Source organism: Nyctereutes procyonoides, unplaced genomic scaffold (genome assembly GCF_905146905.1).
Source record: "Nyctereutes procyonoides isolate TBG_1078 unplaced genomic scaffold, NYPRO_anot_genome, whole genome shotgun sequence".
NCBI classification, from domain to species: Eukaryota; Metazoa; Chordata; class Mammalia; order Carnivora; family Canidae; genus Nyctereutes; species Nyctereutes procyonoides.
In genome coordinates this window covers 25,992,023-26,009,104 of record NW_026575048.1, presented here as the reverse complement: position 1 = coordinate 26,009,104, position 17,082 = coordinate 25,992,023, and the positions used below count along the sequence as shown (strand labels likewise).

The 17,082-nt window shown below is 48.0% G+C and overlaps 1 protein-coding gene across 5 annotated transcripts in view; it reads right to left on the bottom strand.

Moving 5' to 3' along the window:
- Positions 1 to 16,107, bottom strand: part of LTBP1 (latent transforming growth factor beta binding protein 1) — a 389,672-nt gene extending 373,565 nt beyond the window's left edge. For 3 of the 5 annotated variants that reach the window (XM_055327297.1, XM_055327298.1, XM_055327299.1), the window contains exons 1-2: positions 15,602 to 16,107; positions 14,405 to 14,475 (exon numbers count right to left, since the gene is read on the bottom strand). In XM_055327297.1, coding sequence (XP_055183272.1) covers positions 14,405 to 14,475; positions 15,602 to 16,092 — 562 coding nt within the window. In that variant the 5' untranslated portion in view covers positions 16,093 to 16,107. Of the gene's footprint in view, positions 1 to 14,404; positions 14,476 to 15,601 lie in introns of those variants that run through there. The other 2 variants (XM_055327300.1, XM_055327303.1) reach the window with 1 other exon arrangement.
- Positions 16,108 to 17,082: the final 975 nt, after the last annotated feature.

Genomic DNA, 17,082 nt, shown 5'->3' with positions numbered 1-17,082 from the left:
TTGCAAGGATTACCTGAAGTAATCCATGGAGAAGTCAGCCTTGTGAGGCATATCCAGGCTTCAGTACAAGGCCCTGTGTCACCTGGGAATGGAAGACCCGCACTCAAACCACCAATTTATAAAGATCCTTTGGGGACACCATTTGTACAAAAGCAGGGGTACTCTGAGGTCCAGCTGAAAAACAGCTTTGTTTTTATTTTTTTATTTTTTTAAAGATTTATTTATTCATGAGAGACAGACAGAGAGAGAGAGAGAGAGAGAGAGAGAGAGAGAGAGAGAGAGAGAAGCAGACTCCATGCAGGGAGCTTGATGGGGGACTTGATCCTGGGTCTCCAGGATCACACCCTGGGCCGAAGGCAGGCGCTAAACCGCTGAGCCACCCAGGGATCCCCAACAGCTTTGTTTTTAATATTAATACTATATCAATGCAGTTTAGCAACATTAAAGTGAAATTCCTTCTCCAAAATACATGACTAATTATAGTCAATATTTACATTTCTTTCAAGTAAGTTTAAGATGTGCCTTACACGTTATTATCAAACCCTATGGAATACTAGGCAGACTCTTTTAAAGCCCTTTCTGTAAAGAGAGGCCATCCAAGTCCACAGAGCCTGGGGAAGTCACTGGCCCTTACCACCCTCCTACAAAATGGAAAGCTCCGAAAACATGACAACATGCCCACAGAAGAAGACCCTTCTGTCCTCCCATCCTGGCCCCACATTTCCACAGGTCAGGCCCACAGCAACAAGTGAAGCTGAGCCACGTGCCAGAGTCTGCTCTCTTGTTCCAAAAAACCATCGAGAGAAGATTCCACAAGATCACAACATCAGATGGCCCTTCAAAGCCATGTTTTCTACTACCAAGCTGAGCGATGAGAAATGTCAGGAGAGATGAAAGGAGAAAGTGAAATGTATTCCAGTCCAAAACAAGAGACTTGACCAAAACCACTTGTAGTATATCAGCATAGTGAGATGATCGTTAGCAGCAGCACAGAAGCAGACAGTACTGTGTCTGTCCAGGTACACAGGACACAAGATGCACACCAGTTCTCTTTGGACTGCCATGTTTAGGACCAAAAGTGTGAGAATTAAGGATTTTTAGGAGTGCCTGGGTGGCTCGGTTGGTTAAGCGGCTGCCTTCAGTTCAGGTCATGATCCCAGAGTCCTGGGATCGAGCCCAATGTTGGGCTCCCTACTCAGTGGGGAGTCTGCTCCTCCCTCTCCCTCTGCTCCTCCCTCTCTGCTCCTCCCCCTGCTTCTCCCCTTGCTCGTGCTCTCTCTCTCACTCCCTCAAATAAATTAATAAATAAAATCTTTTTTTAAAAAAAAAAAAAGAGGGATCCCTGGGTGGTGCAGCGGTTTGGCGCCTGCCTTTGGCCCAGGGCGCGATCCCGGAGACCCGGGATCGAGTCCCACGTCGGGCTCCCGGTGCATGGAGCCTGCTTCTCCCTCTGCCTGTGTCTCTGCCTCTCTCTCTCTCTGTGTGTGTGACTATCATAGATGAATAAAAATTAAAAAAAATAAATCATTTAAAAAAAAAAAAAAAAAAAAGAAAGATTTTTAAAATCCAGCAATTCCTCAAATTTGGGTTTTTTCAAAAATCTGAATACTATTTTCTAAGATTGTGGCCTTGTCTACAGGATAAACATTTGGGTGTATTATCAAAAGTACAATGTAGAAAATTTGCTCACATTGGGAAAAGAAAATAAAATATTTACTTTTAACCAAGTAGAACTATTACCACAAAAACTGATAATTTAACAAGAAGCCTAGCCCCTGCCCCCCAAATCTTTCTACTTGGAAAGAAAATAGATATTTTTAGACCTAATTTTTCTTCAATATCCAGGTAAAGTATCTTTGCATTCATTTATTTTGCAGAAAGAAGATACATAATGGCGGGGGGGGGGGGGACACTCCCTATTTCACAGGACAAGCAAAGCAACTCCTTCAGCTCTTTCTACAAAGGTTCCCAGTCTCATAATAGGCAATTCCTTTCCTAAAAACACATCTAATAAAAGTGTAGATCATTGCTGAAATTCTTCACTGGGCTGTTTCCAAACATCTGATGCATTCCTTCAGCAACGTGCAGGCCTGAATCAGCAGGACCCCAAGGAATGGCCAAGCAACACCGCCTCATCCCTTCTCCGTCTCAACTTCCTCATCCTCATATGAGAAAGCTTTGTCCCTGCCAATGCTGAGGGCATGTTCTGGACAAGAGCTTGGTCTTCATTTCACTTCTGAAGTATTTTGGAAACCAGTAATGGCACCTTCCTCCAAGACAAAATGTCACATTCACTCCTGTTACTTTTATTAATTTTGTAATACCTTTCTCCTCCTTCCTGGCCCTTAACATCTTTCATTCCAGTATACTCACTTTAAACCAGGCGTCCTCAGGCCTCAGCGTGGCTCAGCTGCTCAGCACTTATGAAAACCAGGGTCACGGGGTCACCCCAGAGGGTTCCAGTTTGGTAAGGCTGGTGGGAGGGGGGCCACAACCTGCTTCTGCTATGCATCCCATGGGGGACTACAATGCACAAGGGAGCCAAGCAGCATACCTTGCTACACGCAGCTAGGAAGAATACGAAGAACTATGATTTAAGCATTTTCCATATTAAAGAACAGAAGAGAACTAGAAAGTCCTGAAGGTACAAAACTCACATTCCCTGAATGGCAAAATGGCTGCCTAGGGCCCCTCCGTGAGCATGCAGATAGAATGTGTGGTGACATGTGTGGCTCAGATTACCAGGTGGCCCACCTGAGACTAGGGAACTGCTCCAGGCCCGGGAAGGAGGAAAAGACAAGCTTCTAGTCCCCAAAGCCTGGAATCAAAGGGAACCAATTTCCCTGAACCCCTCCTCTGCCTACACATGATGAAAAAGAGGAGGAACTGGGTGTAGCTAGAGCAGTGGTCCTCAAACCATAGCTGCGTCGGCACTGCCTAGAAGCCCCATTAAAACAGAGTGCTGGGTCATGATCTCGAGGTCCTGGGATCCGGCCCTGAGTTGTCAGGCTTCCTGCTCAGTGGGAGTCTGCTTCTCCTTCTCCCTCTGTCCCTTACCCCCAATCACGTTCTCTCTTATTCTCTTCTGTCTGAAATAAATAAAATCTTTAAAACACACAGAGTGCTGGGCCCCATGCCTAGTTTCTGATTCAGCAGGTCTAAGACAGGGACTGAGAATCTGCATTTCCAGCAAGTCCCCAAATGCTGCTGCTGCCCCTGATTTAGGGACCATACTTTGAGATCCACTAGGTTTGTGAAGTGCCAGTCAAGCAGTCTATACTTTTGGACAGAATGGGGCAATTTTACCAAAGAAAGAGCCTTGAAGGCTCAAAACTCAGCGTTAAAAATGGTTACACAGGAAGATTTGCTGTAATATACATTCTCTCATGCTTAATAACATAATCACAGTAGCCACTGATTTAAATGAATTTCAGCTGGTCTTGCCCTCAGAAACAAATGTGACTTGTAATGCTTATTAATCAAGAAACCTTACTGAGGGTCTATTGTGCACACAGAACTGCTATGTAGTCCAACTTCCTAATGGATAAAAAGTAAAACAAAAACAGGGTCCCTGCCTTTAATTTACTTATCGTCTGTATTATTTCACCTCCAATTACTAAGAAGTTTTGGACTAACTTAACATAACCATTCACTATCACAGTAAAGAAAGAAAGAAACAGCTCTCTTGAAAGGATTCCTGTCTTTCCTTACCCTCTACTTTTAAGAAGACAGAGCAAGTCACTGGACGATGGGAAGGGGGGCATAAAATTGGGGAGTTAGGTATTTTTGTTTATTTTCAAACCAACTTCCAGCCTATTCCCCAGAGACCATAAACCTTCAGTAAATGGCACCATCAACATAAAAAACATGAGACACAGATCTGTAATCCTCAAACACCCACTGTAATACGTTAAGGCTTCTATTTTTCCAGACAAGAAAATATAACAACACGGTAGAAAAAAAAATTCACAAACTGAAAACTTTTCACAAATAGCCAGAAAAGCCTTATTAATATCACCACGTGTTTTCAGAGCTCTTTTGTGAAACATTTTCACAAACCCCATTTTATTTGCTATTTTCTACAAAACGGGGTGTGTGTAGCCAACGGGTGCTATGAACCCCATTTAGAAACAGAATAAAATTGCCCAGGGACAGTGAGTGACCACCCAAAAGGCCCAGCAGAGGTAGCCTTTGCACCGACCTCAGGTTTGCCCCACAATTTGTGAAATTTAGATGGGTGGGGGAGTCCTGTATTGTAGAAAACCTCAGAACAGCATTCAAGTGTATTCCAAAAATTTTATATTCTGCATCTAACACATCCTAACTGCTCTCTAAATTTTCCATGGTGGCTAGATTGGGATTCTTAGCTTTTGTTCTTAAAGGATATAACATCTTATTTTTTATTTAGAACCATATGCAGATCCCCACTAATTTCCTTTTAACACAGCAGTGACCAGAGGCTTTTTTTTTTTTTTTTTTAAACCCTCAAACTTTCATCCTAAATGTTGGCCAGTGGCTCTGGTGAAAGTGTCACCTTTTGTCTATCAGAGCTCAGCAGAGGCCTGGGGCTGCCATTAGCATAGGGCCGGTCTGGTGATCTGGGGACAATGCAGGTGGTCAGGCTATGATAATAATTTGTGTTGCTGGCTTTGGGTACTTCACTGTTCTATATGCAGTTTTTGTCATCAATTTAAAAAAATAGCATCAGTAAAAAAAAATGAGTTTTCAATTTAAAGCATTCTTTGTCCATGCCTTCAAAGAAGTGCTGTAAAAAATCAGATCCTGTTGTGTTTTATTCCTTAACAGTAAAATCCACTTGCATTTACAAGTCCCCTGTGTTATTTATGGCCTTACGCAGCCTACAAGACCTGATAGGGATCCAGATCTAGCTCCAGATCACTCTGGCCCTCACTGTGACAACCCAGCAAACCCACTTCTAGGTCCCTGCACTGCGCCAGATCTATTCCCTACCAGGGCCTTGTACTAGCTGTTCTCACCTCTGAACAACTATCTCCTCTGTAAAGGTTCTCTCTTAATTCATCACCAAAATACAGCCAGCATCTATTTCTCCCCTAAGAAGAACTGATCCCATCAGTTCAGTAAAGTGGACCACGTCAATCCCAGATGAGCAACACCTTCCTCAAATTCATCTTCCCACCCACCAACCAAACTCATCTTTTCCTCCGGTCCAGCAGAACCAACAGTGCATATTCAAAAACCAGCCCATCCATCTCCTAATTTACAAAACACGACATTTCGCGAACTGTTTACTTACGTCCGTGCCAACAATATTACTCAAATGCGGTGCAGTGAAAGAGCCACAGGGAATAGAGAAGCTGGCCAAGAGCAGTATTCAGGGATCTAAGATTACAGGGAAAATCATACAACATTCATTTTACTTGGTCCCAAATCTCTATCAGATGATGTTGAACAGAAAGATTCTAAAATTGGCAGGGAGAAAGGAAAAGTTGTCTTAAAGTTTGGGCCATGCCAGGGCAGCCTTCAGAAAGAAAGCTGAAGGAAACAGAATAAGGTGGTGTGCCCTTGAAAAGCTGTCATAATAAGCAGTGTCTGTAGGGCAAGGATAAGCACGAGGGGAAAGAACACCAAATGGAAAGGATTGCTAAAAAGGTGAGAGTAAACAAAGAAAGGAAGGAGAATTCTCTAGATAGCATTTAGAGGGCAGTATTTTCAACACAACATCAGAGATGCTGGTTCAGTTCACCTCTATTCAATCGGCTAGCATCTGTACTGTGGCAAGGAAGGGAGCCTGGGTGCTTAACACAACACAGAGTAAATCCTGCTCCACACGGATGGGGAGAGAGATGCCTCTCCCACGCCAGGTCCACCTACACCCAAAGCCAAGAAAGAGTGAAATCACAGTGCTCTGGGAGAGGGGAGGACGGAGCCATGGTGTTCACCAGGGGACCTGAGAAACAGAGACAGGGGTGTGTAAAAGGCTGGGGCGCTCAGGAGGGGGCAGGCCTAAGCAGAATGGAAGCCCCTGAGAACTTGAATACGGTTGGACAGGAGTCCTGTTCTGCATGCACTTTTTATATATTACTTCATGTGGTTCCCCAACAAGCTTCTGAATGGTGAGTCAGACCATTATTGTATCTGTAACTTAGCCGTCCCCCCCTCATCTCCCCAGTCTCACAGTGAGGAGGTGTTAACATCCAGACAGGAGCCCTGTATCCTCCAAAGAATGAACTTTTTTTTTTTTTTTTTAAGAGAGGGATAGGGGAAAGAAGCAAAGGGAGAGGGAGAGCGAGAATTTTAGCAGGCTCCCCACTCAGTGTGGAACCCAACATGGGCTCAATCCCATGACCCTGAGATCATGACCTGAGCCAAAATCAAGAGTCAGATGCTCATCCGACTGAGCCATCCAGGTGCCCCCAAAGACTGAACTTCTAACCACTGACCTACACTGCCTTCTAGCTTAGGACAAGAAAATATAGACCCACTAAGGGGAGAAAGAAGATGAAGGCAAGAAAGGCACAGGGGAGACCAGTAACAGGCAGCATTTCCTTCTTGCAGCCACACTGTGTTAGGCGCACAGATTCCTGGCAACCAAGGCACTGTGCCTACATGAAATGTTCAATCCTTAATAAGTAAGGCAAATTAATTGGTACACATGAGCATATACAAGTACTTTCAGCTCTGATGTGTTTTTCCGTAAGTACCGAAACACCTAATTTGTGTCACACTAACAAATTATATACTTTTTTCTCTCTACTAACAAGATAGGAAACATTAGTAAAACACGCATTTAGAACAAGATAAGACCAAAGTCTCTTCCTTATCTATAAATCATTGTGTTTAAATATCACATCATGGAGTCTTTAAAAACATGACCCTGATGAGTAGCTACTGGATACATTTTCTATGTTTTTATGTATTTAAAATATTTTATAATTAAAAATTGAATATTTTCAATTTCAATTGGGGAAAAAAACACCCAATGAGTTCCAATGTGTTTTAAACCTTTTTTAGAAACACTTAAGTGTACCTATTATTTACAATTTTGCATATTTCCAACTCTTATAACAATGTATATATATTTATCAAGCTTCCAACTAACTAATGAAAAAAACTGGATGAAATAACCCCATATGCAGCACACTCTGTATGTACTATTCAAAATTGACCTAAACCAATATTCAGAGGGCTTTTGCCTTGAGAAATTTCTAAATTGTTAAGTGCTGGGCTTGGTCTTTAAAGCCCTACACAAAGAGTCACAAATAATGCCCAGAAGAGGGTTCCTTCTGGACATCTGCTTCTCAAAATCTGGACTTCCTTCATCAGCATCATTTGCGGTGCTTGTTAAAAACCCAAGAGATGTTGATTCAATAAAGCAGTTTAACAAATTCCTCTTGGGATGAGTTGCACATTGACATTTAGGAGCCATCAATCTTGAATTTTTTTCACTAACATTTTTTTAAAAATCTATTTATTGGGATGCCTGGGTGGCTCAGCAGTTGAGCATCTGCCTTCAGCTCAGGGCATAATCCCAGAGTTCCAGGATCGAGTCCCACGTCGGGCTCCCTGCATGGAGCCTGCTTCTCCCTCTGTCTGTGTCTCTGCCTTCTCTCTGTGTCGCTCATGAATAAATAGATAGAATCTTTAAAAAATAAAACAAAAATCTATTTATTTATTTGAAAGAGAGCAGGAGAGGCAGAGGGAGAAAGAGACAGAATCTCAAGCAGACTACACACTGAGCACGGAACCCAACACGGGGCTTGATCTAAGCACCCTGAGACCATGACTTGAGCCAGAATCAAGAGTAGGACACTTAACCACTGTGCCACCCAGGCACCCAGATCTAGAATCTTTTAAAAAAGACCACATAGAATGGCCAGTCATTACCAAAATCAACAGTGGCCAGTCCCTTACCTCTCCCACTCCCTGGCGCAGCCAGAGCTCCTGCATTGAGAAGGCTAGAGAGATCCACAGTCACAGATGCATGGGAGAGGCCCAACTCCGCTTCTGCCCACCCATCCTTGCATCTTTGGGTCATTGCTAAGGATACCCCAAGTCCCTAGGTAGGGGTGGCCCAACTCTTGAGAAGCCCCCCTCTCAAGCCCATGTGCCCAGCATCTTCAGCCTTACTTTATGAGTTGAGTATATCCTCCCAACCCACCCGCCCAAAAAATGTGTTGGAGTCTTGACCCAGTACCTGAGTACACGACCTTATTTGGACCCCACTTGGAGTCTGAGTCTTTACAGAGGTAATCCAGTTTAAATAAGGTCATTAGGGGAGGCTGGGTGCCCTGACAAAAGGGAGAATTTGACACAAAGACAGAAGGACCATGATATAAAGGGACACTGGGAGAAGTAGGCCTTCTAGAAGTCAAGGAGAGAGGTCTGGAACAGACCTTCCCTTGTAGCCCCTGAAGGAACCAACCCTATCCACAACTTGATTTTGGAATTCCAGTCTCCAGAACTCTGTGACAAGAAAGTTCTGTTGTTCTAAGCCACCAGTTCGTGGTACCTTGTTATGGCAGCCCGAGCAAACTAATACAGTCTGGGAACTCACAAAGTGACTTGAGGCAGTACAAGCCAATCCCTCTGCAGGCTGTCAGGAGGGGTCACAGCACTGGATGTCCAGGCATCCCAGACCCGTAGAAAGAACAAGGGATCAGGAACCAGGAACCGCAAGACCTGGGGGGGAGGGGGGGGGAGGGTGTCCAAGCAGTGCCCCCTCACCCCCGGCCTGTAAAACACATAGTAAATCATGCCTGCCTCTCCCACCCGCAGAGTGTGTGAAGATCAAGAAAATGCTCCCCGCCTGCAAGAAAGCACTATGCAGGTTGTCCTCATCGCTCAGCAGCTCTTCCGCGTAGGTTCCGATCCTGGTCAGCACTGGAGTGGCGACACAGCCCCAGCACTCCAACTCCCCCTGTTAATCACTAGGAAGGACTTGGAAACAAAATCTGCATTTCAGGAAAATTCAGTTCGAGCTCCCAAACATGTTTGAGTATGTTTGGAATATCCAAGACAACAAATAACAGTGTCAGAGACAGCAAACTCTCGAGGCTGCCAAAGGTCCTTTCAACAAGTCAGGCTTCCTAAGGGCCAAGGGTTCACCGGGCAGAGAAGCACTTCAATAAACCAGGCCAGGCAGGAGCAGGCGGTGTGTCCAGGCCAGGCCATGGGCCGGAGGAGGGCTGCACAATGAAGGTTTAAGTACTATCACAACAGAGAATTTATGGTTTCTCAATGTTTGTTTTAACTAGTGTTGAGAACACATATTTGACCCAGTGTGAACTTGACCTCCAGGTCGCTCTCCCTTTGCCAGGCTGTCTGTGCCACATGACAAGATTTTCCAGCCGACCCTTCCACCCCTGCTCCCAGCAGCTGCCATGGTAAACCTCACTGCAGATCTATTGGCAAAGCAGCTGTCAATGGCCATAGCAGGCATACGAAAAATGTGTAATCATTCTGGGCCTGACTCCCAAGCTTGGCTAGCCAAAAGGGAAGGGAGACAGCCTGAAAAGTCCTCTTGGTCATCTGAACTCCAGCCACATCACTCCCTCCTGGACAATGCCATCTACTGCATCCCTGAACACCAAGGGTATATATGTAGCTGTCTCCTCTGCATCTAATTATGGAACATTTCTACGTTTGGTGGTAGTGTTTTGGGGTTGTTTTTTTTTCCAAAGCAGTGTGGGCTGAATGCCAATGGAAAAGCAATGGAATATCGATTTTTCTGTTTCTTGCTAAGGAGAGAACAAGTCATTTGATGTGCCATGAGTTAAGTGAGTAAAAACAGACCCTGTACTCCCTACAGCTGGCTGCATTTCTCCTCTATTCATAGAACCTGGCACATGGTAAAAGCTAAACAGATATCCGTTAAATAAATGAAAGAACCATCCATGCATTTATGGAGAGCCTGCAATGTGCCAGGCACCCGCGCAGGACTCTTACCTGCCATCTCTCCTCTTCCGTCCTCCTCACTCTGCCAACCTGGCCTCACCCTCATCTCGCCTTTACTCTTTTATGTCATCTGCTCCCAATCCAGCCTCCTCTCTCAAGCTGAGCCCACTGGCTGTGTCTCTCTCTAGGCTGCACTTAACCCCACGGGGGCGGGGGGGAGGGGGGCAGCAGAGGGGGTGGGCAGTGTGGACACAGAGAGCGAAGAACCAATAAGGCGCAGATTCAGTATGGACAGAGGAAAAACATACAAAAATGAAGAAAGGCACAAATGGGGCACATTAGGGATTTAATGCCCCAAGTGGAAGACAAAGTCTCAAAGCTACAAAGACTCTCCTATAAATGTTTCGTCTTTGGAAAGAAAAAAATGCGGTGCCATCACTTTTGCCCAAAACAGATGATTGCCATCAACAGTCCCTCAGTATTAATAACTAAAATGACATATCTCGCACTAACTTCTTGGCTTCTAGAGATCCACACACAAAGGATGTCTAGTAGAGCAGCATTAGCATGCAACTGGGCATCCCTACAGAGACTAGATGACTGGAGCGCCTAAGACCACCTCTGTGGAGACACACACACACACACACACACACACACACACACACACGCATACGCATTCCCCGCCACAGTGTGGGTCTGTGCCTGCCTGTTTCCCATCTGATCTGCAACGCAAGGCTCCCTTAATCTTTAGTCTTCAGAAGCATTTGCCTGTGGCACAATATTTAAATTTTCACCCAACTAAAAACAACAGAGTCTGGCTCCAAGAGCATCTTATTTTTCTTCACTGAAGTAAGCAAATGGAACAACATAAATACGACCCATCTCTCACAGAAACATTTTTTGCATCAATTGGACAGGACCTATATAAACTGAAATTATTCAGCTAACCCCTTTCAATTATCCTCAAAATAGAATGACAATTAGGAGGCACCCTGGGTGGTACGTTTAAATGCGCATGCACATTTTATGATGACTACTATCTTAAGGAGGGAACTTCCGAGGTTTTGTATTAAGTATAAAAAAAGCATACCCCCGGATCCCTGGGTGGCGCAGTGGTTTGGCGCCTGCCTTTGGCCCAGGGCGCGATCCTGGAGACCCGGGATCGAATCCCACATCGGGCTCCCGGTGCATGGAGCCTGCTTCTCCCTCTGCCTGTGTCTCTGCCTCTCTCTCTGTGACTATCATAAATAAACTAAAAAAAAAAAAAAAAAAAAAAAAAAAATTAAAAAAAAAAGCATACCCAAGCGCAACTGTTCAATTCAGCAAAATAAGGAAATGAGACACCAATTTCAAATCAATTTCTTTTACAATCCAAAGTTCACTGGTACTTACTGACACAGTTACCGTCACAAAAAACGGTGTCAGGATTTTTTTTCAATTTAATTTACATATACTTTAGGAGAGTATTTTTACCTCTGAACAGCAAGCTTTATCCAAAAAGAACTAGAGACACACAAATAGTCTAATATTTAGTCATTTTAAAGTTCTACTAAAATGAATCATTCAGAACAAACTGCTTTCTTTTTTCCTTGGAAATTGAAGCCAAGACAGCATGGGAGTGACTGGCCTTTTCATTTATTCTCTGCCTCCCCCTCAATAATCTCTATTGAGGAATAATTGACAAATAAAAATTGTATATATTTACGATACATGATAATGTTTTGATATACACATACACTCTGAAATAATCACCACAATCAAGCTAATTAACATACCTATCACCTTATATAGTTAACATTGTTTAGGAAGTAGAACACTTTAAGATCTATCCTCAGAGCAAATTTCAAGTAGACAACCTCGCATTGTTAACTATAGTTACACTGCTGTACATCTGATCCCCAGAACTTACTCATCTTGTGTGATGAAACTTTGTACCCCTTGACCATCATCTCCCCATTACCCCCTCCTCCAACCCTAAACTACTTCAAAGCTATAATACAAAAAGCAATCCATATCAATATTACTTAAAAAGAAGAAAATGATGACACCAGCTGGGGAGACACGCATAGGAAAGAAAAGAAAACCAAGTAATAAAGATATGAGTCGGGATTTGCTTGGCTTGATCCAATAATAAACTAAGAATCTTTCTGGTCTCATCAAGGCTTTTATACCCTTTCTTTTTCATCTTGATACCTGGAATGATCCAACAAAGGGAGCGAGGTTTATCACAATCATTTCTGGATGAGAAGATACAGGGTCAGAAAGGTTGAGTGAATTCCTCAAGGCCACACAGCTAGCAAAGGCTCCGGGATCTGAACTCAGGGCCAAGGGCTTTTCTAGTAGCACACTGCTGGGCCATGGACACAAGTTTCACAGCATGAGTTATAACCCCCGTCATCCCATCCAAAAGCAGAAGGCTCCTTCATCTCTCTGGCTCTCCCACATATACAAAACAAGTCTCCCATTGAAACATGACCACCTAGTAACTACATTACTTTAGGTAGAGCACTGGCCTACCCCAGCATCACTTTTAAAATTATGCCTGAAAGGAGTTGGGTTGTAAGTTTCTACCACTTGGGCCTGAATTAATTTGTCAGATTGGGCAGCAGAGCAAGGCCAATTTTCTGAATGCTAAAAATCATCAAAAAAGCAAGTGATGTTGCATGGCTTAGACCCTGTGCTGTCCAAGGGCTAACTTCTAGGAATCGGAAAGAGAACATGAACCAAACGCCAGAGATATTTCTTCTAGGTATTGTGAGACTAAATCAGTGTAGCAACTTCCTCTGAGACCCTGCAGTGCCTGTTCCCCCAGAGCCTCCTGCAGCTTCTCTCTTTCTGGATCACCAAAGGACAAACCTGATTAAACCTAGGCACCAGTAAGCCCTTGACTTCCTCGCCTGGAGAAGCAGGAACCCATGAAGTGGTGCCTCAAGATCCAGCTGCTCTCCTTTCTAAGGCATCTTTGGGTCTTCTGAAACATCTTTGGATCCTCAAATCTTCAGACAGCCTTTTTCAGAGAAGGCACTCAACTGCACCATTTGCCAAGTAAATGTCTCCAAGTCTTGATGCATTCTAACAGGCATCAAAGAAGAGAACCCACCCACTGTCTCTAACACCCTGCTCTGTATCTCCAGCCTTTACACAGCGGCATCCCACTGCAACGGTGCCTTTATGGGTGGGTTAGCTCCATGTTCTAGGGAAACTACAGCATAGCAGGTTTTGAGCAGGAGATACTGAAGGGGAAAGGGTGTGTAATTTGACCTGATTTCATCATAAATTCAAGAAAATGCTGGTCCACTATTGTCAAGTATAATCTAAGAAGAAGTGAAAAATTATGACAGTCTAAATGCCTACAACCCTAAGCATTTCTGATCTAGTGGTTTGAGTTCCATAATCAGGAGGCTGACAGTGAATTCGTATCTGCCATTACTCCTTGACCACAGTTAAATCATAACCCATCCAGACACTCCTTTCTACAAAACCCAGGCCACTATGCTAAAGCCCTCCTGTTTCTTTCAAGGAGTGAAGGGTTTTTTTTTGTTTTTTGTTTTTTAACAAGTAGTTTACCAGAATGACTGTACTAGAAACTTTTGCCATTATTTTAAAATCCAAACTATATTTTAAGTATATTTAAAATATTAAATCAGTATTTAAAAACCCAAACTACATACAAGACAAATTGCTAAATGTGACTTAGTATGCTGAATACCAATAAACACCTCAATTTTGGATTCTGATTCACAATATTTATGGCTCAAGCTCCACGCAAAGAAGACCTAAGAATGCTGAACTTTGAGTGAAAGATTTTGTTAATTTCCAATTAGCGAAAAAGTCAACTTGTCCAGAGGAGCCTCAAAACACGTTTTAACTAAATCCTTCACTTTACAATAATCGGGGAAAAGTTTTCTGGTGTTCTCAAACCTTTATGTCCCAATAACACATTCTTCTAAAATGCTGCTAAGATGTGTACGAATTGGAGAAGCACTGAAGGAAACCCCACTTGTAAGTTTTGAAGAACATGAAGTGCTCACCTCCTGGGAAATAATCAGGCCCCAAGGATGGAGGATTCTTGTGGCTGTGTTCAGAAAGCTTTAAAAACTGCTGATATTTTATCAGGTTTACAGGGCCACCTACTACCCATTCCCCTCCCGCCATCAACTTAAAAGTTTTGCATTTGTCAATATCTGTGTTTGAGTTCACTGTACTGGTTTGGCATAGGGTACGTTCTCCAGTGGGAAGTGTCTCCAGGTGTGACAGTGGCTAATACTGGGTTGGGGGCAGGGAAACCCCTGAATGCATGGCACGGTACTGTACAATAAATTGCTGCCCTGATACCATCATCACTGTGACCCAACCCTCCACGGCTGGTAACGAAGGCTGTCGATAATGGGGTACACTGCACTGCAGACATTAATTTCCCCAGGACAGCATTAGCCCCTTCATGGGACTCCCGTGAAGCCCCCCTCCCCCACGTGGACAGTCCCATTATTGGCCACCGTGCAGGGCCACAGTGAACATGGAAACTTACGTTTGGTGCACCTCTGGGAGCCGGGGGCCTTACTCCAGCCATGGCAGCACTGGCCTCCACAGACATTAACCCTAAAACAAAGCAAGACCTCTGAGTCCAGCAGTAGCAACCTTCTGTCCCAGAAAGCCCCATTTCTGAGGGTCCCTGCAAGCCAGGCTCCTGCTTCCACATTCCTCTGGCTTCCAGAGAGTGCCAAGCCATACAGAGGATGCCCAAGCCGAAGCTGGCCGGGCAGAAGGATGAAGACCAGGTATGGGGGAAAGCTGGGAGAACCGAAACGCCTGCATAACCTAGAGCTACACAGGAGGGAAGAAGCAGGTCCACGGAAGTGATTTTCGTAACGACCCCCCCACCACCACCACCAACAAGCGCCCCAGGTGGAGCCAAGTGTCCTCTGCACCGTTACCTCACCCACCGTTTAAACCGAATCTGAGTTTGGGACAGAAGTGTCCAAACGAGTGAGATCACAGTGCCTGGAACCATCCATGAAGAGAAGAACCAAACAGGCAACAAAACAAGTTGTTCACCCCCCTGCCCGCAACCTGGGATGGACGGGGAGGAGGGCAGGAAGGGTGTTTCTGGGCGCCCAGCGACACAAGCTTCCCAACCGAGACTCCTGCCAAAGCGGAGACGCCCCCCGGCCCCCGGCCCCCGGCCCCCCGCCCGGCCCCCGCCCCGGGAAAGCAGCCCCCACAGGTGCACGGAAGCTCCAGCCCACGGCTTCTGGGATGCTGGGAAGTTCTAGGGCACCGACCACGGGCTGGTCGCTACAGCCAGCCCTCCCAAGACTTTTTTTTTTTTCCTCCCCCACTAGCTAGGAAAAAAAAAAAAAAATCATGACCGAGTTGCAGAGTTTAATTGATGCTGAGGGAGTGAGCCGCAGTGACTTCATGCGTACGCCCATCGGCTAGGAGCGGCCGGGGTCGCGCTCCGGAGGTCACGCCCCAGGCAGAAACGCCTTTTGTGTTTACCCGCAGCGGAGAGACAATGCGCTGGGCTCGTCCTCCGGCCCCGGCGGCCCGCACCCGGCTCCCCCGGCTCCCCCGGCTCCCCCGGCTCCCCCGGCTCCCCCGGCTCCCCCGGCGGCCGGCGCGGCGCGGCCCGGCGCGGGGAGGGGAGGGGAGGGGAGGGGGGCCGCCCGCCGCCCGGCTCCGAGGGGCCCCGAGCCCGGGGGGGCTGCGCGGGGGGTGCGCTTACCCCTGCAGCTGCTGCTTCCGCGGACCCTGCGGCCGCGAGCCCCCGCCGCCCCGGCTCTCGGGCGATGCTCCGGCGCGCTCGGCTTGCCTGCCCTGCTGGGCGCGCGGGGCGGCCGCCGGGGGCCCGCCGGGGGCCCCGGGCCGCGCCGGCTCGCGCGGCGGCTCCTGCGGCGGGGGCGGCGGCGGCGGGGGCGGCCGGAGCCCCTGCAGGGCGGCGCCGCCGGGCGGGCTGGTGCGGCGCGTCCGCTCCGAGGGCGCCCCCGGGGAGGCGCGGCTGTACCTGGCGTCGAGCGCGACGTTGAAGGTCCGCGGGCGCGGGCGCGGGCGCGGGCGCGGGGGCGGGGGCGGCGGCCCGCCCAGGGGCAAGGCGCCCGCCGCCAGCCCGGGGCCCGGGCGCACCACGTACGTGATCCTCCGCACCCGGCCGTGAGCCGACGACGCGAGCAGCCCTGCCCAGAGCAGCAGCCCCCACCTGAGCCAGGGCCCCGCCATCGCGGGCCCGAGCGGCGCCCCCGGCGCCCGCCCCCGGCCGTGCGGCTCGCCCGCTGCGGCTGCCCGAGCGCGCGGAGGCGGGACGCGGCGGGCCGGGTCGCCGGAGAGGAAGTGGTGCGGGCGGCCGAGCGGCCCCAGACCCCAGCCGAAAGCGGCGGGGAGGAGGGGGCGGGGAGGGGCAGGGCGGGGCGGGGGCAGCGGGCGGTGCCAGGTGAGGTCGGGGGCGCGGGGCAGGCGGGCGCGGGCGGGCGCGGGCGCGCGGGACGCTCGGAGGCAGCCCCGGCTGCAAAGTCTTTAAAAAGTTGCTCTCGCCGTGGAGCCGAGTGTCAGACCTGAACAGCCAATCTCCGGCAGACGTGACGTCAGGCAGTAAATCCTAATTGGGGAGAGCGCGAGATGCGCCCGAGAACGCGCGCCACCCTCCACATCCACACAGATGGTCCCTGCGGGCGGCGACGCGCGGGTCCCCGGCCCCGCGTCCCGGGGAAGCACAAAGGGCTCGGCGAGAGCCGCTGCCCCGCGCTCTGCTGCCAGGAGCCCCACGGGGTCCGCTCGGCGCTGCTTGGAAGGGCTTTTTCTTATCCGTGTTTGTTCGGATACCACGCTGGGTGCTGGACTGAGGGACCAGACCGGGCCCCAGCGGGACTGCTCCGGAGGCCGAGCTGCCCAGCGCAGGGCGCCTAGAGGGTTCCCCTGAGGCTGAAAGCCCCGCGGGACTGCGTCTCGGTCTGCAGCCTCTGGTACCCGGCTCGCTCCTAGCGGGGCGCGCACGGGAGTGCAGGGTGGGCAGCAGGGGGCGCCCGCCTGGACGGGGAAAGCCCAGGCCGAGTTGACCCCAGAGCAGCCTTGCTTTTGGAGAAAAGGCCTTCGGGATAGGCATACAGACTTTAGGATCCGTGACAACCCCGAGCCATTTAGTATTCCAAAAAAACGAACAAACAAAAACCAAAAAAAGCTCAGTTCCTTGGGCCCCCCGACCCCCCGCCCCAT